The sequence below is a fragment of the Pollicipes pollicipes genome, unplaced genomic scaffold, assembly GCF_011947565.3.
Source record: "Pollicipes pollicipes isolate AB1234 unplaced genomic scaffold, Ppol_2.1 Scaffold_4881;HRSCAF=5763_pilon_pilon_pilon, whole genome shotgun sequence".
NCBI lineage: Eukaryota > Metazoa > Arthropoda > Thecostraca > Pollicipedomorpha > Pollicipedidae > Pollicipes > Pollicipes pollicipes.
The window spans coordinates 1,991,773-2,017,843 of record NW_023596576.1 but is presented as its reverse complement, the minus strand read 5'-3'; the positions used below and the strand labels follow the sequence as shown (position 1 = coordinate 2,017,843).

The 26,071-nt window shown below is 51.0% G+C and overlaps 1 protein-coding gene across 7 annotated transcripts in view; it reads left to right on the top strand.

Moving 5' to 3' along the window:
• The first annotated feature begins 16,236 nt into the window (after positions 1-16,236).
• The window catches only part of ThrRS (threonine--tRNA ligase), a 40,195-nt gene continuing 30,360 nt past the window's right edge, over positions 16,237-26,071 (top strand). The window contains exons 1-8 of one of the 7 annotated variants that reach the window (XM_037222925.1): positions 16,243-16,325; positions 18,838-19,115; positions 20,630-20,728; positions 21,077-21,231; positions 21,487-21,602; positions 22,094-22,227; positions 22,608-22,865; positions 23,519-23,665. In XM_037222925.1, coding sequence (XP_037078820.1) covers positions 18,861-19,115; positions 20,630-20,728; positions 21,077-21,231; positions 21,487-21,602; positions 22,094-22,227; positions 22,608-22,865; positions 23,519-23,665 — 1,164 coding nt within the window. In that variant the 5' untranslated portion in view covers positions 16,243-16,325; positions 18,838-18,860. The other 6 variants (XM_037222926.1, XM_037222929.1, XM_037222930.1 and 3 more) reach the window with 6 other exon arrangements.

Genomic DNA, 26,071 nt, shown 5'->3' with positions numbered 1-26,071 from the left:
TCTCCACATTTAGTATAATTTCTTCTCGAAGTTGGTGGAGCCCATGTTGGGGGTGGCTGGAGCCCGCTCCCTCCAATTGATTAGGAAACTACATCCCTGAGATGCGTTGCGTAAAAGAGGCATTTTCCCATTGCTACCCTCCGTGAAGACTCAAAATATCTCCTTTCCATGTTACATCCTTGCATTAGGAGGGGCGGTTCGATAAGACCCCCTGTCATTTTCAATCTAATAGTCCGCTGAAAAACATGCAGCGCGCAAGCCTCGGCTTGATCTCGCGAGTGGCTACAACTACAATGTAGCTAGGTTGGTAGTTGATCCCGCCAGGCTAGGACAACGGGAAATTTTCCTGAAAATCGGACTTTTTCAAATTTTCGTGAACATATTTAACAAGCCATGCTGCACATCAGCACGGAACTTACATAGCCGTGTTCTTGGAAAGCGTTGCTACTTAGCTATCCAGGAATACTAGAACGTGCTATTGGTCTCAAAACATGCGTGATTAATATCCAAAGACTACTGAGATCTTTTGCGAGGTTACACGAAATGCCCAGAAAATCTAAGGACGGGGTTGCATGGCTTCTCGTTCCGCCGTAGTTTTGCCGTCCAATTGTTTCATCGGCCGCCATTGCAACAGATGTGGCTTACCCGTTGTTCACGATGCAACTAACACCCACGAAACGCACCAAGGTCGTTGCAATGCAGGAACACCCATCCAAGACCCAAAGACACAGAAGGAGAGGGCAAATAATGGGCTGAAATACGTTTAAGTTGTACGCGGAAGGTTGTGAGGTTGGACGTGTGCACGATGTCCTTGGAGGCCGATAGGAGCACTATCGGCCGGCAATGTAAATTGCTCATCGGCATACCTGATCTTTTTCTCCTCAAATCATCCCTTACAAACCATTAGTAACTGCGGTCTAACGGCACATCGGTTGATGGCCAGCATGCGACGCTCGGTAAAAATACTTATTATCGCGCACGATGCGGGTAATTATCATTTGAAGAGCGATTACTACAAATTAGAGGACAATTCCACAACAGCTCACCACCGGATGAACTGTCGGGCTCACCTTGGCATCTTTATCATAGCCTGTCCGGCCGCGATCATTTGGTACAAAGGTTTTTTTCTAAATGCCATGTTACGTCCATGATGCCGTTAGTTTGCTGGGTCGCATAGGTCACGAGATATAGATCGCCAAATTTGGCATTGACATCACAGCTGATCTACAAACAGTGTAGCAAAGTTACAAATAGCTATCAGATGCTCAGAGGCCACTCAGAGCCACAAACGATTGCCTAGAACTGCGCTAGACCAGAAATGTGCGTTCCTACCTCCGAAAAGCCTTCAAACTTTGCTCTGATACGACTCTGCTAAAAACGGTGAACTGCAAAGCATCGAACAACTTCTGATAAATAATGACTATCCAACAAAATCGTCGACAATGAAATGAAAAACTTGATATCGCGATATCAAACGAAAAACGACAACGTCCAATATCAACAACATCAAATCGAAGTCTTCTGCTGTGCAATGACGACACAGATACTGGGGTAAATGACTACCAGGACAAATGACTACCAGGACAAGTGACTACCAGGACAAATGACTATCGCGACAAATGACTGTCGCAACAAACGACTACCGGAACAAATGCGTGCATCTTGATCGATAGATTAGGTTTATTGGATTGTAGTAAGATATGCTCATTTATACAAGAAGACCTGCGATTAAGTTCTAGATAATTTCGTCCATTCCGGGTGGGTACGCCCTCCCGGCATTATGACGTGGCCTCGTATGGACGATTGGGCCCCCAATCGCTACATTGAGATCAGGTAATGAACGATACCAGACAGCTAGACAAGTGAAGAACAAGGGAATTACTGGCTGTAAAATAACTCAACGCACATGGCTTGACCTACGTTTTTTTCGCAATTCCAGTTCGTTCGTTGTGCAAGTAATGATTTAAAGATTTCTCGTCGGAACGAGTTTAATTGATCATAAGATAGGCAAACATGTGACTGAAGCCGTTAAAACGACTGCTGGATCCGACCCCATGATCCCATAACCATAGACTACTGCGTGATCCTGAATCAGCCCATAGGATCAAGGCACATGTCTGCTGGTAGACACAGAAAAATATGGATCAATTTAAAAACCTTGGGCAGTGACTCAAAAAGCTGATCGCTGGTGAGCCCCAATCCCCATGCGGTTACGGGGCAGTCCCATAGCCATGCCATATTCTGACTGTCGGTGGCCATTCTGGCCCCACCTGGGACCGCTTAGACTTCATTACTATTTCTGCTGCAAGTTAGCTCAGCTTACCGCTGGCAAAGTTCTGTCCAGTTACACTCCAGCTACAAAGCTGGAGCCAGCGATTCACACCGGTCGGAGGCCATGTATCTGTCAAGGGCCCGCAATCCCTAACAGATCCTGCAATCCCGCAAGGGGCCCGAGCCGACCAAGAACAGTGTTCAGTGAGGCCTGTAGGGCGGGCCGGGCGGCCCACCGAAACCGACGACCAAGACCCTGATTGGAGAGCATAAGGGCCCGAGGGGCCTGCTGATTTCCACAGAAAGAATCGCGGCTCGTAGGGTCCTGACCTGAAATATTAGTCAGAGGGCCTCCTGTACCGTTTGAGGAACCGCAGGGCCATTGCGGGTGTCTAAGTCTGCCAGAGACTACCAACACCGAACCGGTGGCTCCCTGTCAGTCTAAACCCTGGGGGTCCATTTCCCAAACAGGAACAAGACCGGGGCCACGATTTGCATTGGTCTGGGTCCCTAGAACAATGGTGGAGACCCCTGTGTCGGTCAGGGGCCCACAGTGCCTAACAGGACTCCTGTAGGGTTGAGTGAGCCCGAGTCGACCAGGAGCGGTGTTTGAGGGGCCCAAAGAGAGGTCGAAAGGTCTTTCGAAGACAAAAAGATTGAGGGCTCGATTGGAAGGCTGCAGTGGTCCAAGGGACGGCTCTGGGTCACATTAAGGACCCCCGTCCGCCGGCGACGTGATCTCAAATATCAGATAGAGGACCTCTTGCACCGATTGGGGGACCCCTGAGACAGAGCGTTCCGCTTTTTCGGTCGGAGATCACCAATGCCGAACAATCGGCTCCGTGTCAGTCTGAGGTCTGGGGGCCCAATTCTCAAGCAGGGGCAAGGCCGCGCAAGCGATTTACATCAGTCGAGACCCCTGAAAAAAATGCGGGACTCTTGTTTCTGTCAGGGGCTCAGAGTGACTAACAGGGTGGCCTGTGTCAACAAGGGCCCTCGAATTGGCCAGGAGAATATTTGCTGAATAAGGACGGGGACGGGACCACGAACGCCCAAGAAGCGCCACGAATCTTGCGTTTGTTGCGGCCCTCGGACAGTGAGAAGAAACATGAGAACTCATGGTGAGTTTTCACACTGAGGCAATGGAAGAGTCTTCAATGGTAGGTATCAGTCAGGGCTCCAGTATCGAACGGTGAACCCTGCATTCCAACGCCAACATGAGGACTGTTGTTTATGTTGAGTTTATGCGTCAATTATTGAGTCACCTGCCGCGATCAGAGACGTTGTTGCGTGAGTGAGGCTTCCTGTGTCGAACCAGGAACAAATGCGCGGGTCAGAAGGCCTTCAGCGTCAGAAAAGGACCAATACGATATCATTTATCCCTTTAAGGGCATCCAGATTGACCAGGGGATCCCGCCCCGCGTTGCCAGAATTGCAGCCGGTAGACGCCCCGCGGTGGAACGGAATGGCCTTTCAGCTCCTGACCGAGAACAGTGTGGGCGCCAAATGACCAATGCAGTCGGCGCACCCGAAAACACCAATAAACAACAGAGGGTCTCTTGCCCGAAAAGAAGTAAGAGGTATCATTAGTGTTGAATAAGAGGGCCGAAATTAGTTCAAAACGAACCAGGCCGTCCCGTGTTTGCCTTAGAATGTTCATTATTTTGCAGACTAATCAGTTAGTGAAATAAGTTACATTAAAAGGTTTGAGCCTGCGCGCTCGAAATATCTGGAGCAAGGACGACAATGGCTTGGGTTGCAGTTTCCGCACACTGAACGGCGTTGGCCATTGGAAGTAACACTGCGCGCCCCGTGCGAGAACAACCGTCGTGAAATAATCGCTTCGAAAGTTTTCAAATTTAGTTCGTTCCTTTTCTACCCCTGCAGTTCCATCACCAGATTAAAGCCAGTGCCACTTCGCGGCGCCGTAAATGTCAATCCGTTATTAACATTAATCTAAAAATCGCGCCGGTGGAATATACACCCGAACTACCTTCAAAAGGTACAATTCGAAGTCCTAAGCCGTTCAAAGGTACTCGTTCGGATGCATCATTATTTTTCATCCACCCATTGGCCGCAACTCAGTGTTACCCCGCGAGGCTGCCGCTGTGCAGCCTACGGAGACCGCAACTCCCTGAGTCGGGATTTTTGTTTTGGCAGTGCGTATACACCCTCCAAAACGTAGGGCGGTTACGCACCGGGCTTATACACCCTCCAAAACGGAGGGCGGTTACGCACCGGGCTTATACACCCTCCAAAAATCTCTCAGATGGTTGTACGTGTCAAGCGTACGCGTATTGGCAGCGTTGGAGGCAAGAAAGTGCAAAAATGCAGAATTTCGTGCGAAAAGTTGGTTCTATACGTGATAGACATCAAACGATCACTGTGGTATTGTAGCGTAACGAATTACGGCAGTGTTTCAACATGTGCCCCTGCCCGGTTTGGAAGTATAGCCAACTCATAAGTTGATTGCGACGCGCCAGGCAACATGTGTGGGATCGTGCCTGAAAGCCTGCCCAGCCAATGAACTCCTATTGCTCTGCACTGAGCGTGTATGGAACAGGATTGGTGACGAGGAGATTAATTTTGACGTGTTATTTTCACGCTCAATTGCCCGCCATAAGTTCTAAATCCCGCCTGAAAAGGGATGGCGTTGGTCGCACCCCGATCAGTGGCCTAAATGGCTCCGTCGACTGGAAACGTGTCTGGCGATGGGAATAAAAGATCTTGCCCGGAAAAAGGTCATTTGCTCCATTTTGCTGGTCCTGCAGTGTTTGATCAGCAAGAAACGCTGCCACAGCCCCCGCCTGTCGCGGGAGAGGCCGCAGATGATGTCCACCAAAAGGTGTGCAGGCAGCGTGGGTCATATTTTGTTCCGCAGAAAAATATAGACGAGTGTGATGTGTTTGGCCAAACGATGCAAATGGAAGGTGAGTTCAATGACGCAATTGTGGTTCGCCCCAAGCACCCCGCCAGTACTTGTGATTTCACCAATTCCGCCTGGGAAATCTGACAGCAGATGGTCATGGGAGTCAGGGATCCCAGGGTGAGGGAAAAGGCCCTGCTACAGAAAATGACACTCAAGGAATTGCACCCATTTGCTAGAGGCTTGGAGTAAGCATCAGCCCAAGCTTGTGCCATTGAAGCATGCCATTCAAACAGATTTGCTGTGCTACAGGCAAATGTCCAAGCACAAAACATAGTGCAAAAATAAAAGCCCACCTCAAATGTGGTGCAAAAGAATATGCACCAAAGCGACCGGCCCAGTCACAGTGTTTTGAACACAGAAAGATGCTCGAGATGCAACAGCCCAAAACATGGCCAGTGGGAGTGTTCCTTTAAAAAGCAGGACCGCTTTCACTGTGGAAAACGGGATCACACTCAAACAGCATGCCGCAACAAAGGTCAGCATGGTTTTACCATGGTAAAACAGATGGACCAAGAACATTATCTGCAACCTCAGCATGAAAGCCCACCTGAGGAGCACCTCCTGGGGATTAACAAGCTTATACAGGAGACAACAGCAAATGAGAACCATCCAATTAAGATAACAGTGCAAGTGGATGAAAAGCCAGTGCAGTGGGAAGTTGATAATGGCGCAGCAGTGTCAGTGATATCCGAACAGCTCTTCTGCAAGCTGTGGCCAAACAGAACATTGGAGGAATCCAGACAGGGACTGAAAACCTACACAGGTGAGCCCATCTCTGTGGTTGGGGAAGTCAAGGTGATTGTGCAAGAAAGTGACACAGGAGTCCAGGTACCCATGGTCATAGTGCATGGATCCAGCAAGCCCCTACTGGGTATAAATTGGCTCTCCAAGATAAAACTTAACTGGCATGCAATCTTCCAGGTGAATGCCTCACTGGAGGAATAATCAACAATAACAATAATCGACCTGGAACAGGTGTACTTGCAGATTCCGTTGTCAGAGGCAAGCCAAGACTACACAGTGGTTAACACACACACACACACACACACACACCACACACACACACACACACACACACACACACACCACACACACACACCACACACACACACACACACACACACACACACACACACACACACACACACACACACACACACACACACACACACCACACACACACACAACACACACCACACACACACACCCACACACACACACCACACACACACACACACACACACACACACACACCACACACACACACACACAAACACCACACACACACACACACACACACACACACACACACACACACACACACACACACACACACACACACACACACACACACACAACACACACACACACACACACACACACACACACACACACACACACACACACACACACACACACACCACACACACACACAACACACACACCACACACACACACACACACACACACACACACACACACACACACACACACACACACACACACACACACACACACACACACACACCCCACACACACACACACACACACACACACACACCACACACACACAACACACACACACACACACACACACACACACCACACACACACACCACACACATACACACACACACACACACACACACACACACACACATACACACACACACACACACACACACACACACACACACACACACACATACACACACACACACACACACACGCACACACACATATTTTTTAAGCGACCAGGCTGGTATATGGAGTTAGCAATGGTCCTGCTGTCTTCCAGCGCCACATCGAAACCCTGCTAGCTGACATCCCAAACGCCATGGTGTTTCTTGATGACATTTGTGTCACAGGTCCGAACAACACTGCACATCTTGCTAATCTGGAGGAAGTACTGAGATGACTGGATCAGGAGAACCTAAGAATCAACCCAAGAAAGTGCCAGTGGTTCCTGCCAGGGGTCTCCTACCTCGGGGTGCGGATTGACAAGGAAGGCCTGCACCCAACAAAACAGAAGGTAGCAGCCGTGCGAGACGCCCCAGATCCTGAAAACGTTGGACAACTTAGGACGTATATCAGCATGCTGAACCACTGCAGCCACTTCTGCCCGAAGCTGAGTGCGGTTGCTGCACCGTTTTATGCACTCCTGGGGAAGGACGTGGAGTGGCGATGGGGCGCAGAGCAGCGGGACGCCTTCAGGGCAACGAAGGTTCTTCTCTTAGAGGCTCACTGTCTCGCACTACTCGACGGTAATGCACCAGCCATCGTGTCAGCAGATGCCAGCTCCTATGGCCTAGGAGCTGTGTTGTCTCAGATGACACCAGAGGAAGAACGCCCAATCGCCTTTGCCTCCCGCACTCCAAACCAAGCTCAAAAGAACTACAGTCATATCGACCGTGAATGTCTGGTTCTGGTCTTCGCCGTCAAGCGGTTCCAAAGCTTCGTGTATGGAAGACCCTTCACGCTCAAAACTGACCAGCCGCTCCTGGGGCTCCTCGGGAGAACCAAGAACCTGCCAGAAGCCGTCCCACCACGCATGGTGAGATGGAACGTCACGCTGGACGCCTACCAGTACCAGCCGGTACACGTCCCCGGCAGTCCAGAACAGCATCCACCACCAGACGCTCCCAGCCGCCTGCCAACCTCTGAAACGATGGCAGAGGCTGCAGTAGCTCCGCTCATGGAAGTCATCCAGATGCTTGAAGCTGTTGATGGACTGGTAACTGTGGACGCTGTTCGAGAATGGACCAGAAGAGATGCCGTTCCCTTTGAAGTTCTGCACTTCACCCGGTACGGATGGCCCAAGTCGTCAGAGGTGTCGCCAGCATTCCTGCCGTACCAGTGGCGAAATGCCGAACTGAGTATCCAGGGCGATTGCTTGCTCTGGGGATGCCTAGTGGTGATGCCACCACGGTGCGCCAAAAGGCACTCAAGCTCCTTCATGAAGGGCATCCCGGCATTTGTTCTATGAAATGTCGTGCCCCCAGTCAGGTCTGGTGGCTTGGGATGGACTCAGACATGGCCGAGCTCACCAAAGTCTGTGATGCATGCCAGCTACACCAGAAAGCAGCGCCTTAAGTGGCTCTCAACCATGGAGGTACCCAGACGCTCCGTGGGACGGAGTACATGTTGACTACGCTGGCCCTGTAGAAGGCAAGATGCTCCTGATCGTGGTGGATGCGTATAACAAATGGCCAGACGTCTGAATAACCAACGACGTCAGCACAAGAACAACCGTAGACCACCTACGGATCACCGCCACACATGGGATCCCCGCAATGATCGTGAGCGACAACGGTGGTTGCTTCACCAGTAAAGAGTTTAGCGACCTCACAAGTGCCAACGGCATCCGCCTTGTCTTCACCCCTCTGCTTCACTCTGCATCTAATGGTCAAGCGGAAAACATGGTGAAGCTCGTGAAAACTGGAATCAGGAAGCAACGCCTCTCTCCTCTGCTCACGAAGCTCCAGAGGTGGTTGTTCCAATACAGGAATACGCCACATACAGCAACAGGGAAAGCCCGAGCAGAGATGCTGTTCAAACGCGCTCCAAGAACGCGCCTGACGCAGCTCCACCCGTCGGAGCAAAAGCAGTACCGCAGCAGCACGGCGAGTGGTTCTGTCAATAGATCGTTCCGTACGGGAGACCCGGTCTTCATCACAGAAGTGACTGGTTCGGCCTATAAGTGGCTCCCAGGAACCGTGCTGGATGTCTGCGGACCGTCTTGCCAGGTTCTGTTGCAAGATGGCCGTCAGTTCCGTCGTCACTTCGATCACATCCGTCCCCGTCGTACATCTGGAGAGGATGGACTGCCTGAAACAGAGAAGCACTTCGCACCTGGTTCGTTCCGTTCCGTTCCACAAGCACGTTCGTTCCGTCTGCGGAAGCTGTCAACCAGCCAGCGATGTCCGCTTTATCCGCGGAAGCTGAAACCAGCCTCGCGCAGCCCAGTGGCGCGCGAACGACGGAAACAACCGATCACGTTCCGTCGCCTGCTTGTCCGGTACGCAACCAGAGCACGCCAGAGCGCCTGGACTTATAGTATGTATCATTAAGCTAGTTTTTGCCAAGAAGAGAGAAGTTCTGGTACTGTAGCGCAGCGAATTCCGGCAGTGTTTCAACATGTTCCGCTGCGCCGTTTGGAAATATAACCAACTCACGAGTGGATTGCGACGCGCCAAGCCACGTGTATCGCATTGTGCCTGAAGGCCTGCCCGGCCAATAAACTCCCTTCGTTCTGCACCGAGCGTGTATGCAACAATCGCGAAATCCATCAGCTCACTCTGAACCATTTCTATTCTCACCACGAATTTTCGCCCCCCGGGCCCGCATCTCCACTGGATGGATGGTTGGAGTGCTGGTCTCTCACGTGGTAAGCCCGGGTACGAATCTCGACGACGGCCGCTGTTAAGTGGGTGGCTTCATGGTCAATCGGCGCGGCGTGATGATGCCAGCTCGCTTCACTTCTAAGCGGAATGAATTCTAAATAGGGTTTTTCATATCGGACAGCACCGTAGTTTCTGACGCTAGGAGGAGGGAGTTCACACCCCAGAGAGATATGAGAATCCCGTGAAGGTTCACCGTAAATGTAACTTAGTGACACGCTGAATAGCCAGTGGAAATGACGCATGCGACGGCAGAGGCATGTAGAGTTACGTTTGGCGGTTGCGCGTAAAAATTCATCGGCGCGTATTCGACTGCCGCTCAAAGGCGAAGACACCAAAGCCAGTAGGGAGGGAACCTGAGCAGTCAGGGGTGCCGCAGGAGACCAACACAGTGGCTCCCGTCAACAAGTATAGGGTTCTCAGAGCAAGCGAAAACTGAACTCAAGACCAACGTGGTGGGCACCTTAACGATCAGTAGTGCCTCGACAGGCTGACCTATGAAGCCCCGGTCATAGCACAGGACCCTCCGAGGAAAGGGGAATTATTCAGGACTATAAATTAATACCCCTGTGCAATCAAGAGTGCACGGGCAGGCTAACGACACGGGTCTCGATAGGAGTGAAAAGTCAGCCGCAAATGAGACCACAGAAAAAGAGCCCTCGAACAAAGAAGAGGGCGCCTGAGCATCGAGCGTCTCCGTGCCTTACCTTATAAGAGCCCTAGCAACGGCACAAGGCCCTTCAAGCAAGTAGAAAGTACCTGAGATTTATATGAAGGAACCCTGAGCAACTGAATGTGCTCTTGAATATGCGGCCCCGGAAAAAGTGTATGTAGCCTTTCGGGTGAATGGGTAGAATCCGTGGAGGAAAACCCCACTGATCAACAGTGCTCAAGCATGGAGGCAGGTAGCGTCCCAACAGCACATTGCGCCCTACGAAAAAATGGGAAAGGGTCAAGGGTAACGTAGAAAGCTCCTTAGCGATCACATTGACGCAGCAAGTAGACATATAGAAACAAGCAGCCAACAGCGTAATGCCTCTAGACGGCGTAATGAGCCCGAAAATTTCCCCAAGAAACACTCTCAATCAGCGAAGAATGAACTTCGTTTACTTATGAACTTTTTACTTTCGCTAGCAATGGTTCTTGGTCATCTCAATGCCCAAATAAATGCGTCCAATTTTGTTTTGCGTTTGTTGTTAAGAAACTGCGTCTGTCCAGCCGGTGATGGGCCCCTTCAGAGCCTTTAGGTCCCCTTGGCGTGGTCCATGGGACATGGTCCCGTGCCTCCCCTCCCCCTCCCCCACCCTCTGCATCCGCCACCGGCCCGAGCGTCTGAATAAATAGGGCCCGCTAAGGACATAGGGCCATCCATTCAAGTAAGAAATACGACGCAACGTGTAGGGCTCTGAACGATCGAGTGCGCCAGAACAGTTTAGCATGAAGGGCCCCTTCAAGAGCTTGGGGCCCTCCATTCAAATAGGAAGTATTCAAGACTTAATGTAGAGGGCCCCTGAATGATCAAGTGTGCCCGAGCAGGTTAACAGATAAGGCTCCCAAAAAGAGCCTAGTACCCTCCATTGAAATAGGAAGTATTCAAGATCCAATGCAGAGGACCCTTGAATCATCCAGTCTACCAGAGCAAGTGAACATATAGGGCCTGGTCAAAAGCGTAGCGCCCTCCATTAAAAAAGGAAACACCCAGGACCCAATGTAGAGGGACCCCGAATGCCCGAGTGTGCCCGAGCAGGTTAACAAACTGGGCTTCCAATAAGAGCGTAAGGCCCTCCATTCGAATGGGAAGCACTGAAGATCTTAAGTAAGTGGCCCCAGAATGATGTAATGTGCCCGAGTAGCGTATCAGGAGCTCGACAAGAGCGCAGGGCCCTTCATTCAAATAAGAAGTACTCAAAACCCAGTGCGGAGGGCCCCCGAAAAATGGAGTATACCCGAGCAGATTATCAGATGACCTAGACAGGAGTGTAGGGTCCCAAATGCAAACACCAAGACCAAATATTTAGGGCCCTCGAACAATCCAATGTGGCCAAACCGGCGAACAGATGGGGTCCCCGACAAATGCGTAGGTCCCTCCATTCAGATAGGAAGTACCCAAGACACAATGTGGAGGCCCCCGAATATTCGAGTGTGCCCGAGCAAGTTAACAGATGGGGCTCCGGCAAGAGCCTAGGGCCTTCCGTTCAAATATGAATTAACCACGGCACGATGTAGAAGGCCCCGAATAACCGAGTACCAGAGCAGGTTAACAGATAGGGCTCCCAAAAAGAGCGGAGGGCACTCAATTAGAAAAGGAAATACCCAAAACCAGACGTGGAAGTCCCCCACGATCGAATGGGTCCGGGCATCTTATCAGATTGGGTCCCCGACAGAAGCTTAAGGCCCTCCATTCAAATAAGAAATACCTAAAACCCTATGCGGAGGGACCGGAAAGATGGAGTGTACCTGAACAGGTTATCAGATGACCCCGATACGGGCAGAGGGCGCTAAATTCAAACACTGAGAACCGATGTGCAGGGCCCACCAGCAATCCAGTGTGGGCGAGGAGGTGAACAGAGGGGCCCCCGATAATTGCGTAGGGCCCTATTCAAATAGCATGCGACTAAGGCCCAACATAGAGGGCCCCCGAACGATCGAATATGTCCGAGCAGGTTATCAGATAGCCCTTCCCCCGCCCTACAAAAGCGTTGGTCCCCCATTCAGAAAAGAAGTACCAAAAACCCGGTGTAGGCGGTCCCCAAACGACTGAGTTTGCCCAATCAGGCCACTAGATGGGCCCCCGATAAGAGTGTAGGGCTCTAAGCAAGTGACAGAGAATTGGAAACGCCCTAGACCAATGCAGAGGACCCATGGGCATATCGCAAGTGTGTCGGTAGGTTAACCGATACCCACGTAAAGGGCCCCTGGGCAACCGAGAGTACCCCGGCAGGTTAAGGTATGGGACTCTGGCTACTGCTCAAAGTGCCTTTCTGGTGAATGGAAATCATCCGTGGAAGGGCCCGTGATTGACAAGAGTTCCCCGACACGCTAACAGGAAGGGCCCCGACAACAGCGCAGGGCCCTCGGAGCAAATGCAAAGAAATGAAGGACAACGTGGAATACTCTTAAACGACCGAAATGAACTTGCAAGTGACATATAGGTCCCCGGAAACAGCATGGGGCCCTAGACGGTCTAATGGGGCTTAAAATTTCCAGTTCACAACTTTTCCAATCATTAAGTAATTTGTGGGACTCCTCATAGGCCCTTCACTTTCGCTTACTACTGTTCTTGATCGCCTGAAAGTCCAGAGATACCCAGTTTTGTTGCGTTTTGTGTTAAAAAAACTGCACCTGTTCGGCCGGCTGTCGGCCCCCCGGGACCAGTGGGCCCTTTCGTGGCCCAGGGGGGGGGACATGCCCCGTGGCCCTCCCCTCTGGACCCGCCCTGCTTGTTTCCGTATGTTTTGGGGGATGCGTTTGTTATTTTCCACTTTTTTGCCTCTTCCCCGAACTCAGTTTACCCTTCATGTCGGAATGTCGTGATGTCGGACTGTCTTGGAGTCACAGCCTTCAGACTCTGCTCCAGATCAAGGCGTGGCTGGAGATGTCTTCTCCTCAGGACCTTCTAGCCAGAGCGCAGCTGGAGATACCCGCCACATCTTCTCCGCAGACAGCTCCAGGCAGGGTGTGGCTACAGAGGCGCGCTCCGTTTTCTCCCCAGGAAGTTCTGGCCAGGGTGAGGCCGAGGGGGGCCGCCAGGTCCCTTTCGCTGGCAGTTCCGAACAGGTCTCTTTTGGTGCTGGTTCTGTCTGTGTCACAGATCGAGGCATGCGGAGGCGACTGGGGCATGCCACCGAACTGGAACATCTGAGGGAACCTGCCATGATCACCAAGAACAAGGGTCGACCGCGCGGAAGTACGGCAACGTCATCGAACTGCCAAAACTGAAACAGAGAACTCTGGAAACCTTCCCAGATCTGCTTTTCCACGAAGAATAGAATGTAAGTTACGCAGTTTCGCTGTTGATGGCTCATCGCACTTGCGATGAGGGCGATGCGACGACTTACAATTGGGACATTACATGTCAAGTGACGGTTTACACCTCTCTTTCGTTCCCTCGCTCTCTCACCCTCGCTCTCTCTATCGCCTAATCGCTCTCTATTGCTCTCTATCGCTCTATTGCTCTTTCGCCTTCTCTCTCTCTCTCTCTCTCTCTCTCTCTCTCTCTCTCTCTCTCTCTCTCTCTCTCTCTCTCTCTCTCTCTCTCTCTCTCTCTCTCTCTCTCTCTCTCTCTCTCTCTCTCTCTCTCTCTCTCTCTCTCTCTCTCTCTCTCTCTCCTTCTCTCGCCTTCTCTCTCTCCCTCCCCCCTCCCTCCCCTCCCTCCCTTTCTCTCCCTCCCTCCCCCTCTCTTTCTCTCTATGGTCGTCAACAGTGAGTGTATTACCAACAGTGCGGGCCAATCTGGGCTTCGAGTTGACCGGCACTCGCCTGCGAGCTTAAAACATAGCTGCGTCTTCGTCAGCGTATAAGGATTTATAAGGTTCTCCGGGACCTACAGCGGACAGAAAAGTGCGACGAAGCACCTGGTGAAGGCGTTTGCGAACTGTCGTGTCATCCCGACACCGTCCGGCACGAAGGCCCATTCATTCAACGGGAAACGGCCCATGTCACGATTCCTATGCATGCAATGCGCTTTGGCTTTAAAAGAGAAAGATTGAGCCGTGAAGAACAGGGGTCGCAACGTAGTGCACTGTAACCGGCAGTGAGATGAAACACAGTCGCACTTTTCGTGATACTTTTGGCACCATGTACTAAAAGTATGCACAGGTCCGAGGTCCCAAATTTCGTCGATAATAATTCTCCCGCGTCATTCCCAAGGGCAGCCCATTTTGAGGTGAAAGCCATTGAAACAGAAGCCCGCGCACGCTGCATGTCAGTGCACTGCTGCCTGCAAAAAATCAGAAACTAATGCTACAACGCAGCGAGGAAATCTAGTTCCACAATTTTACATGGGCTACTGGCTTCGTACGTTTTGGTCTTGGGTCATCTCTTCCACCGTAAGGTTCGCTTCTGCTATTATCTCGCGCGTTCCATAGTGCAAAATACATCTTACTGGTCCTTGTTGCAGCCATGCTACGCTGCATTCTCAAGAACTCATCGAAGGAAGGCCTGTTCGCTGAAGGGGACGTACGGGCCTGGGATGTCATCCACCTCGGCAGGCTGACAGCGAATCCAGATGTACTGCTATCTCTGGGACATTGCTTCACCGTATCTGCGTGGAAGATGCTCCTGGCTGGGGTGGACCAGTTCGATGAAGAATGTGATTGGTTGTGTGGTTGTGGGGAGGACCACCTGGTTGGTGCCTCCGTACAATGTGGTGTGTGTGTGAAATGTGGTTCAGCACGCGCAGTTCTGTTGGTTATGTTATGGGTATCGGTGCATGTATATGTTCACTGTGCAAGTAGCGGTAGTTTCTTCCAGAGCATAGGCTGCCTTGAGTGGCAAGAAGTTCAACCGTCTTCTTTTGGACTTGAGAGAATTGCTACATTATTTTACGCTGGCCATACCAGATGCAATACGATGACCTGCCCTAGCCGTCGGTAGGTCGTCATGGATCTGTGAATGCCATGGCAGCATGGGTGCACTTGTGTTTGGGGGCAGCGTATTGGTTAAGTATGCGTAGCTGTACAGAGGTACGTAATCCTTACACTAAAATCATGGAGAAAAACCTGTGCCTTTAACATTACCATCAGGTTAACAAATGGCTACCGCACACACAAACAGCACCGTGAACAATACACTTATTAAGCTTTCGTGCATACCAAACAAAAGCTTCACACACACCATAATTTCAGGCACAATCCCATCCATACACCGGGCTTGGCGCGTCGCAATCAACTCGTGAGTTAGTTATATTTCCAAACGGCGCAGCGGAACATGTTGAAACACTGCCGTAATTCACTGGGCTACAATACCACAGTGATCGGTTGATGTTTCTCACGCAAAGAACCGACTTCTCGCACGGGATTCTGCATTTCTGCACTTCGTTGCCTTCAAAGATGCCAATGCGCATAAGCTTGACACGTACAACCATCTGAAAGATTTTTGGAGGGTGTGTAAGCCCGGTGCGTAACCGCCCTCCGTTTTGGAGGGTGTATAGGCCCGGCGCGTAACCACCCTACGTTTTGGAGGGTGTATAAGCACAGCCATATATATCATACGACTTGTCTTGAGATGTAATGACCGAAAAGCAAAACTATTTTTGGAAGGGCCCCAAACTCCAGGGGGCCCCACAAAGTTGCGTGCCCCCCCCCCCCCCCTCTGACGAGAGCCTGGATCCGCCCCTGCGTCTTTCATATAATAACCAACACGGAGTCAAATTACATCCCCAAAATGTTTTTTTCGTTTTTTCCGCTCTTTGAAAGTCCTGAGCTATTTTAAAGAGGTTGCTAGTCTAGCTATTCTCAGACTATGAAGCCATGCTCTGGTCAAGCATGTCTCGTCCTTGAAAATAAGCATTTCCCTCTCTGACGATTTGAAAATGATGATTCATGTTACGTAATGATTACGTCAGCTCGCCAGTCCCACACCTGCACTTCACCTCAGCATTATCACTGGCTTGACTCGAGCTGCCATTACCGGCTGCGCCACCTTTGTAAAAGTTGTCCATACGTGTGTGGACACGTGTGGCAGGTCTGGGGAGCTGCGGCGGGCCGGTGGGAGACGTGGAAAAGGTTTTGCAGGAGGTTGAGTACTGGTGGTGGCATTTAATCTTCCCCACAGAGACATGCCCTGAGAAGCCTTGTGCAATCCCTCTGATATGCTGCGTCGTTATTCGTCCGGTTTTGCCAAGTCGGCCAAGACGCTTTCGTGGGCGGCTCGAGGTCTTTCATGGGTACTGCCTGTTTAATTTACTATAGGTTGTTGCTTGTGCTTTAATTTTCCTTTGCATCCACTCCCTTCCTGTTCATAAGTATGTGATCCGATTTGCAGCTTAGTATCTCTAGCAAACATCTGCCGAAGTCATATTTGTAGGCGTGTATCATCAACATATGTTTTTGTATGTAACAGTTGCGAGTAACAAGACAAAGATGTATGGTTGTGGACCAAAACATACTCACCATCCATTAAAACTAGTTGAGGTAGCAGCTGTGGCATATTTGATGGGGGACCAGGTGTCATTCTGCAAAAATGCACAATGTGGGTCATTGCCCACATACTCTTCTATGGTAAGATGTTGCAAACCTATCCCATATTATGCAGTGTGCTTGTACTTCTGTAAACTGAACACATGCCAGGCTGTATGATGCTGGGATTTTAAGCTATTTCTTTGCAGAACTTTTTGGAGCAAACTTGCCTGAAGTTGCATTGTGAAATCCTCATTTCTTGAGACATTGTATGTGTGCTGCAAGTTTCTACCAGAGGCTACACTAAGCATTGTTTGTGTGGAGAGTGATCACACCATCTAGTCATCGGATCCCATGTCATTAGCTAAATTTGGGGCTAATGCTTTGACATACTGTGATGCTTGTCAAAGTCCTTCCAACCCCTAGCATCACTTGGCCTTTAGCATCACTGTTGACACCAGCCATTCACCATCTCAGTCAGGGGAAATAGTAAGCACTTACAAGCTGTTAACCTTGACCTGCTACTTAAAAGTGGGTCATTCAGTTATTTTTTCAGCTGTGGCCTTTCCACATGTGATCTTGCATAAGCTTGCCCCTGTCTATCAATGCTAAATATTGTCAAGTATGTTTATGCAGTATATGCAACATGTTTCTTGGTTTTTAGTGTGATTAGTGGTCTTTTTAAATCTGCAATCTATGATTGATTATACCTGAGAATAAGTAATTCTGACACTCAATGAGTGTTTAATCAACACTTCCACAGCACTAGAACTGATGCTGTTGGTGTCATTATCAATGATATTTATGTAGGGAACAAGCTGTTCTACAGGCTTTATAAAGGCCTGGAGGCCTTTGGAAAGGTTTTTTAGATTCTGACTATTTTTTGGATGAGTTTGTTTATATGGCATGAAAACTACACTTGATAGGTTTTTTGGATGAGTTTGTTTGTATGGCATGAAAACTACACTTGGTGGGACCACTGAGCCTGCAATGAGTTGCAACTTGGTCAATGCACATGTTTTCCCCTATAAATCTACATCAGTCACGCTGCAAATAGGTCAATTACTGCAGCTCTTTGTCTTGCTCCGACCAAATAGAAGTAAACAGAATTAATTCTACACTAACCCAGCAAAAATTAGCACACTTAGTTGACTGTTCATCTGTAGTTGAACACAAGTGTGCTCTAAGCAGAGTTCTTCTTTTTTTGTGCCCAGATAAGCTTGGACAACATAATTGATGACATTAAATTGTTTCTTGCTAATTTCTGACCACTAAATAATAAAAGTGCCCCTTGTGTGTTGATTTCACTTGTTGACTTCATGTTAACAGTTATTATAAATGTGCTTCATGAAGAAAGTCAAATATGCACCAAACAATAATTGTATGCTATGTACAGCCTGGTGTGGTCCACGGTCCTGTGCCCATTATTTTTCTATATCACAGTGAGATAGTTTTGGGCATGGCATACTTGTTTTATAGTATTTTAGCATCTGTGCTGTCTCTGCGCCAAATTGTGAATTAGGCTTCAGAGGTCATTTATTTGACAGATTCAGGGCCCTCAGAGCAAGTCAAAAGTGTGCCCTGTCAAGACAGGTCAAAGAGCACCCCCACAAATCTCAGTTATGAAGGGTTTCCCAGGAATAGTAGCCAGTAGATAGTGTCCAGAAAGGGGGACAGATTTTTTTGTATGTAGAAAGTTGTAGTGTCTCCTGTTGTGAACAGCATCTGTCTGTTGCCTTTTGCTGGCATTTATGCTGTAATCTTTCTGAAATGGTTCAGACCAGCTTTACCATGAACCTTATGAAACACAAAACACATGGGACATGCTGCAAAGTTTGGTGATAGTTCGGGATGTAGTGTTATGGTGAGTTCGGTTGAACAAAGTGAGTATGTGGTAACAAATGCATTATTTACATGCACGTAGAATGAAAAGAGGTGTTTTTGCATCATAGCTGTAATCTTTTTGTCTGTGTGTCCATTCACGACCAATATGTGAATGGTTGATGGCCAATACATTTACACAGTAGCAGGTTGCATGGAAATACTAAAACATGTGACATTGGCTTCCATTCCTTTTACCATATATGCAAGCATTAACAGCTAGTTCTCCACTTTGCAGTCTGTATTGCATTAGATGGAAACATGCAGCAATTCTTAGACAACCTAGACAAGCTATTGGAAGAGCGAAGTTATGTTGACGGCTTTTGCGCGTCCTCCCTGGACCAGTCTCTGTTCAAGCTTGTCACAAAGCCAGATGCCGGGAAATACCCGCACGTCGGGCGCTGGCATCGGCACATTGAGGGTCTGGTCAAACTAGGGACGCCGTTCGTGGCGTCCGCCAGGTCGCTGCACGAGTGCGGCATCGACGCCCCGCAGGCGGCGCCGGGAGCGCCAGAGGTGGGTGGAGAGGGCGCTGTCGTGGCCTGGGGCTTGATAGATGGCGCTACCGGTGTTTTTCGGTGGTCTGGCCGGCAGCACTGTCTGCTCCCAACGCTGGGCGGCGTTCTGCTGCAGGCGTCAGGGTGTATTGCACGTGGTTTGTGCTCACGAGACTCTGACGCTGTTATGCTAGTGAGCAGTCAAGTACTAGCACCTCACCGGCCCCTCTTACTCACATTCGCAGCATCTGCTGAGCCCAGTCATAACCCATTTGTGTTCCCTCCTTCCATGCAGGCATGAGGATTACGCGAGCTATGCCTATTGCCTATGGGATGGATGTTTTCTTAGCTACTTCATGAAGCCTAGTATGTCTCGATTGATCACTTGTGATCGATCGCGAAAAGGCCACTAACTAGTGACGCCTGCGCACTTCTGGGTAGACCCAGCGCTAGTTTTGTGAAGCTGTGATAACGAGAGATATGAACGAGCGCTGTGTACTCTGAATGACGTAGCCACGGCGTTTAGGCGGTTTCAAGGCCAGGAGGCCTGGATTCGATTCCCAATTCGCGCTTACCGCGCTTTTTGCGCTGTGCTGGATCTCATAAACTGACGTGATGCGTTTTGAGCCTGCCAATTCATACATGTGCTTGCATTGGTTGATAATTATTTGGTTATTGGGGTGATGCTTAAATGTGGATCTTGACAATTCAGGTTTTTTCCTTGGTCTTGTTTTTTGTTTACTTTTCACATCACCTGGGATGCTCTGTATATGATTTGATAGATAAGGACTGGTATCTCTTCCATTCCGTGGTGGTAGCAGGAGCAAAAGAATCTTTGCACCTGTTTGATGCTATTTAAGAGTCCATGAGCCTCAGTAAGGCATATGAGGAACAAGTTTTTAACCATGCATGCTTTTATTTATTTAGGTTAATTGTAGTGCAGTCATAAAAAATCTAGTTAAATCCAGTAGGTTTTGCTACCCGTAGCGAGTAGCTGTTGAGAATAGCAAGTAGAACGTGGACGAGGGTCTTTGCCTGAACATCATGAAATTGTGTGCTGAGGAGGAATTGTCTATTCAGGAAGGACTTGATGCTTTGCTATAAACTCGCAACATTTTTGTACCTGTTGTGTTCAGTGTTGTTTTCTTGTGCATGACATTATTACAACCTCACCCACTGTGTTTATCATTATCACGTGATACTATACCTTTGCCTTTGCCAAACATCTCTTTGTGCTCGTGCTTTTTGCGGCTGTAGCTTGCAAGAAGCTCATTGTAATTGATAAAGTGGACTACTTACTAGTGAACCCAGGATGATATCTTGGCGGTTGTGTGTTTTTAATATGCTTATAATGCTTTGTGTGCTTTATGTATATGTGCCCTGACTTAATGTGACAGCACTTGATGTTTCGGAAAAGCAAGGGTCCTTCATTGCATACAGGTGGAGAACATTCAAGCTAGGTTGTCGGTTTGCAAAGATAAGTATCCTGCCTGAGCCGCCTACTTTTGACGAGGCCCCTACCATCTTTTACAGAGAGCAAGGTCAAAAATGAAGGACAAGAAGGGTGCAGTAGGCGATAAAGGGAAAGGAGTTGCAGCAAAGGAGCTTAGTCCATGGCCAGGCTATATTCAGGTGATGCCAATTTAGAAGCTTGTTAAAATATTCTGTTTCCGTATTCGTGTTCAGGCGCTAGGCTTGGATAAAGACTATGCTTATTTTACTCTGTTATCCATGGTAACATAGTGGTAAGTCTGCCCTGTGTGAAATATTTTAGCTCTACATTACCATTTCCTTTAACTTTTTAGGGATGACATGACACAGATGAAACCCAATGGAGCAAAAAGGGCAGGTTGTTGTTAACAGGCTTTTTTATTAGCCCACATTTGGAAAAGGCCTTTCTCACACCTCGTCGCCGGTACGCCTCACGCCCCCGCTGACTCGTGTCACGCCACTCGTTGACCGCCGCCTTGTCGTGGACAGGAGCGGCTGTCGCTGTGGGACCGGCTGAAAGCCAAGGCTGATGCCGAGCTGGCGGCCAAGACGCCCGAGCCGATCAGTGTCACCCTGCCCGACGGCAGGGTGGTGGAGGCGCAGTCGTGGCGTACCACACCCTACGACGTAGCCAAGGGCATCAGGTGCGGAGCGGCTGGCGGCCGTGGCACTCCTCGGGGCGGGAGCGGGACCGGATGGCGTTAAACCATGTTGGGAAGCACGTGCCTCCGTAATCTACTTTTTGTCAGTTCACATGAGCTTTTAGGCCTCGTTTTGGGTGACTGTGTGAACTGTATTGTACTGTATTGTGTTGTTGGAGGTGTCGTGTAGGCCGTGCAGTTCGTGCGTTCTCCAGCTGCAAGTGTTCTGGCAGCTTCTGACCATCCTGTGTGCTTCAGCCAAGGTCTGGCCGACAACACGGTAATCGCCAAGGTGAATGGAGAGCTTTGGGACCTGGACCGGCCGCTGGAGGGCGATGCCTCGCTGCAGTTGCTGAAGTTCGACTCGGACGAGGGTGAGAGTCACGCTGGCGGGCCGTGCAGGGCCGCTGGCTTCTCACTTCTGACTGGTGCTTGCTTGGACTGCCATTAGCCGGCGAAGCGACTAGTGACTAGATGGCGGTACGTCTGTTGTAGTTTTGATGTTTGTGTGCACGTGTTTGTAATCGTGACTGTAGGTGCCAGTAGTGTAGCGGTTAGCGCGTCTGCGTTGGCTTCTGCGCGTCTGGGAAACCAGAGGTACGGGGTTCGATTCCCCGCGGTGCCTGCCCTTCCTGCCAGGGTGAGAGGCAGGCGACGCCATATAGCCTCAGCAGCTGAGTGCGTCGTAAAGCCCCAATGACACACAATCGTGATTGTACGGTCTTTGATTAAACCAGCCAGTGACTGTCAAAACCGGACTTCTCTTTTGCTGACAGCCTATTTTGTTTCGCGTTAATTTGTCATTGTCGCTGTCTGCCGTCACCTTCGCCGCTGGATCCTAACGCTTGCCTCGACACTTGGCCAGGCAAGTATGTGTTCTGGCACTCGACTGCGCACGTGCTGGGCGAGGCGATGGAGCGCGTGTACGGCGGCTGTCTCTGCTACGGTCCGCCCATCGAGGAGGGCTTCTACTACGACATGCACCTAGAGGACGGCCAGGTGGGTCCGCCGGTGCGGCCGGCTACGCTGCGGGGCCGGGCCACGCCGGCAGTCAGCTGACAGCTGAGGGAGAAGCTCTGTGTGCGTGCTGTGCGCGGGTGATGCCGACGGTTGTGGGTAAAGCTAGCTGGCGGTCAGCGTGCCTGTAGACTCAGTTGAATTTTCACACTGGTGGCGCAGTAGATATAAAGAGGACGTTTGTGCAAGGGGTGTGTATGCTGACGATAAGTGAGATGAGATGAGCCATTTGTTTTGAGCATGCAATGTGATGAGCTCCATCATCAACACATGAAGGAAGCATGCTTGTAAAACGCTCACCCAGATAAGCTGCGGCTGACTGACCGGGCCCGGCTGACTCGGACTCCGCTCTCCTGCCGCAGGTGAGCAGTCAGGACTTTGACTCACTGGAGACGGTGATGAAATCGGCCATCAAGGAGAAGCAACAGTTCGAGCGGCTGGAGATCTCCAAGGAGGACCTGCTGAAGATGTTCCGCTACAATAAGTTCAAGGTGCGCATCCTCCAGGAGCGCGTGCAGACGCCGACCACCACGGCGTACCGGTGCGGCCCGCTGATCGATCTGTGTCGCGGCCCGCACGTGCGTCACACCGGCAAGATCAAGGCCTTCAAGGTCACCAAGGTGAGCCGCGGGAGGGCATCGGGGGGGGGGGGGGGGGCGAGGGGCAAGGATGGATGCGGTCCCCGCCGGGCTGCGTCGTTGGCGGGCTTTGGTGAGGCGTGACTCTGAGCGTCCTTGTTAGAGTGGCCACTGGGGTGAGCGTGTGTGGGGAACCGCCGCGGGGCCGTTGCGTGGAACGAGAACATCGGCGTCCCGCGCGGTGAACGGTTCGTTTATGGTTTAGGTCATTCAACAAGTTGTACCAGAATGGCAACATATGTTGTGGTGCGACACGATGCAGTAAAAATACGCCAGGATTTAACAATATATCTTAAATTCCTCGCTTCATTGTTGAAAACAGGTTGCAGTGCCCTTTGGTTGTTAATGTAACGTACGTATCGAGAGCTTACGCTACCAAGCTCTTGACTGGTGTTGTTTCATACCTACAGCCCATTTGCATCCTTATGAACTGTCTGAAGCAATGCGCCCCACGTCCGCCAAACTTACGGCACCGGCTGTTCCCCTGGCCTTCGCACCTTTTTCCACGCCGGGCGTCGCTTTGTCATCGGTGCCGTTCTTTTTCGTTCGCTGATCGCAATCCCCTCCTATCGCGGTGTCTGCCGCCCCGGGACCAGAGCCGGTGACCCCTGCTGACCTGTCCGGGCCGCCGGCAGAACTCGGCCACCTACTGGGAGGGTCGGGCCGATGCCGAGTCGCTGCAGCGTGTCTACGGCATCTCGTTCCCGGACACCAAGCAGCTGAAGGAGTGGCAGCATTTCCAGGAGGAGGCGGCCAAGCGTGACCACCGCAAGCTGGGCCGGGTGAGTGCCGACGGAGGGGCGGCGCCGAACGGCCGGACGCCGGCGGCGGCGGTGGGCTGGCCAGCGCCGGGCGCGGTGACCACTATGGTCAGTGGCAAGCACATGGCCATCATGTGAAGTACACAGGGATGCTGGAGATTGTGCCTGACTGAACAACCGACGGAAGTTAATCATTAAATTGTCAAAGGTGTCAGTTTGGTATCAGGGGTCCCAAAAGCACGACATTGGAGATGTTAGTTTCATTTACTCCGTGACATTATGCGTCCTCAATTTCTGCAGTTGTCGAGGTTGAGCTTGTGTTATTTGGGAGCAGCTCTGGCACCAGCGACTGATACGTGGGACATCGGTGGTCAAACCCAACTGGTACTTACCAAGTCAATTATGGTATGCCCTTATCATTTTCGGTGCTGAGAATATCCATCTTAGTCCTCATCATGTAGGTCAGTTATCAGTCAGTCCTCATCATGCAGGTATTATAGTTAAGTCATGAGTTTAGTTAAGTTATTGGTCTAGTTCAGATGTGTGCTGCGCTGCGCCAAGTTTATGTTACAGGTTTTAGTTGCATGTCACGTGCGTGGCGTACTCTAGCCATACTGTCAGCGTACTTATACTGCCAGCCTCGATATTTCGAATGTTCTCCGTCCGGCTGCAACAGGTTGTGTGATCTCATATCCTTGATTTGGTATGCACGAGAAACGGTGGCCTTGACATTTCAAATGCTTGGGGTACTGAATTATCTTTATCGACTAAGCACGAGCGCTTGTCGGTTACCGCTGTGCAGATCCGTAAATGGGACTTTTTGTCCGCTTGCACATGGGTTTCCCTGCTGCAGTTTCAGCTGAGCGAAGGAAGTTGAAAAGAGACTGCATGTTGTTTGCGTAGGTTGAAGTTCTCCTATGGCCCACAATGTGCCTTCTATGCACCACAGATAATCTCTCGCTCCCGCTGATCCGCCTGTTGCCAAGTGAAATCTGTCCCAAATCAGCACCTGCTGCAGGCGCCCCATCCCTCCCCCCATAAACTGCAGAGTCGCCACCTCGCCGGCCGCGCCAATCAACGCCGCCGCTTGCCGCCACCGTGGGAGGGGCGCGCGTCAGCGCGTGTCATCTGTTGGCCCGCATCGCGCCTCGCGCCGGGCCGCGAGGCGCCCACTCTGGCCGAGACCATGGTCTGCTGCCACCGATGCGGGGAGGGCAGGGGAGGAGGGGGTCGCGCCAGGCCAGGCGACCTACTGTCTCCTCCGAGAATGCATGGTCTGCTGGCAGCAGGCGCACTCGGCCCTTCTTGCTATCGCAGGCGGACTTCCGGGAACGGTGAGGCGCAGGGATTTGGCGGTGACGTGGTGACTGTTTTCGTTTGCGTCACTTGACGAGTGGGGGGAACAGTGGGTCTCCGAAGCCACGGTAATGGATGGTCCAACTGTGGGTGTTCATGGTGTAAATTTGTGCTTATTCCTGTTGTAGGTGCGTGGCCGAGGGAATATTTGCGCTATGCGAGGGAGGAGCCACAGTGTAATTTGATTAGTTTTGTCATATGTTCAGACATAGACGTAGAGAATGGAACGGAACCCCTGTAATGAGTTACGTGTATTAAACCTCTGCGTGGAGTTGATTTATCAGATGCTCCTTTTGATCGCTGCCCCGGAATTTTGTGATCATTGTCGAAATTTGTTTCCGTTGCGTTGGTTTTAGTCATATTTTACAGTGCCTGTACAAGTCACTTTCTTATTGGACTCAGCTCAACGTTCTTGCTTCAGTTGTCCACAAAAAACTCCGTTTTGATGTTGGACATCATTTGTTCAATACTTTGAGGCGTGGCATAACCTCGAAGCTGAACCGCTTATCGGCCAGTACTACGACCTGTAGCATGGCTGTACCAGGGTATTGGCGATGCCATGGCGGCGGGCTGAACGTGCTCGGCGTTCGGCTGGGAGACTCTCTCTTGACAGGCCCATCAGTGCTGTGTTTGTTTTCGGTCGGAGCGCGCGACCTCTTGACCACACGGCTGTCCTGCTACCACCGCGGTGCTGGCCGCGTGCGCCGCTAGTAGCGACGCGCGCGTGCCGCGGCTGTTGACCCCGCGTGGCCGGCCGCTGCCGTCGCTGGGGCGGCGTCGGCGAGCGCGCGAAGGTGGCCCGCTGTCCCAGTCAGCCGCCAGTGCGGCGGGTCCACGCCGGCCGCCGCCCGGCAACCGAGGACCGGCCGTCGTGTGACGCAACACAGCGTGTGCGGGGCGCGCAGACGACAGCTGATCGCCTGCCGCGTCCAGCACCGGCCCGGGAGTGAAGCGCGCGGATGAGGGACCGGCCCACGCCCGGACCGCCCGTCGGCGGTGATGGGGCGCTGGTGCATGTATCGCACATGGCATCCGCCTGCACAGCGTGATATGTTCTCGGACGCTGGGGAG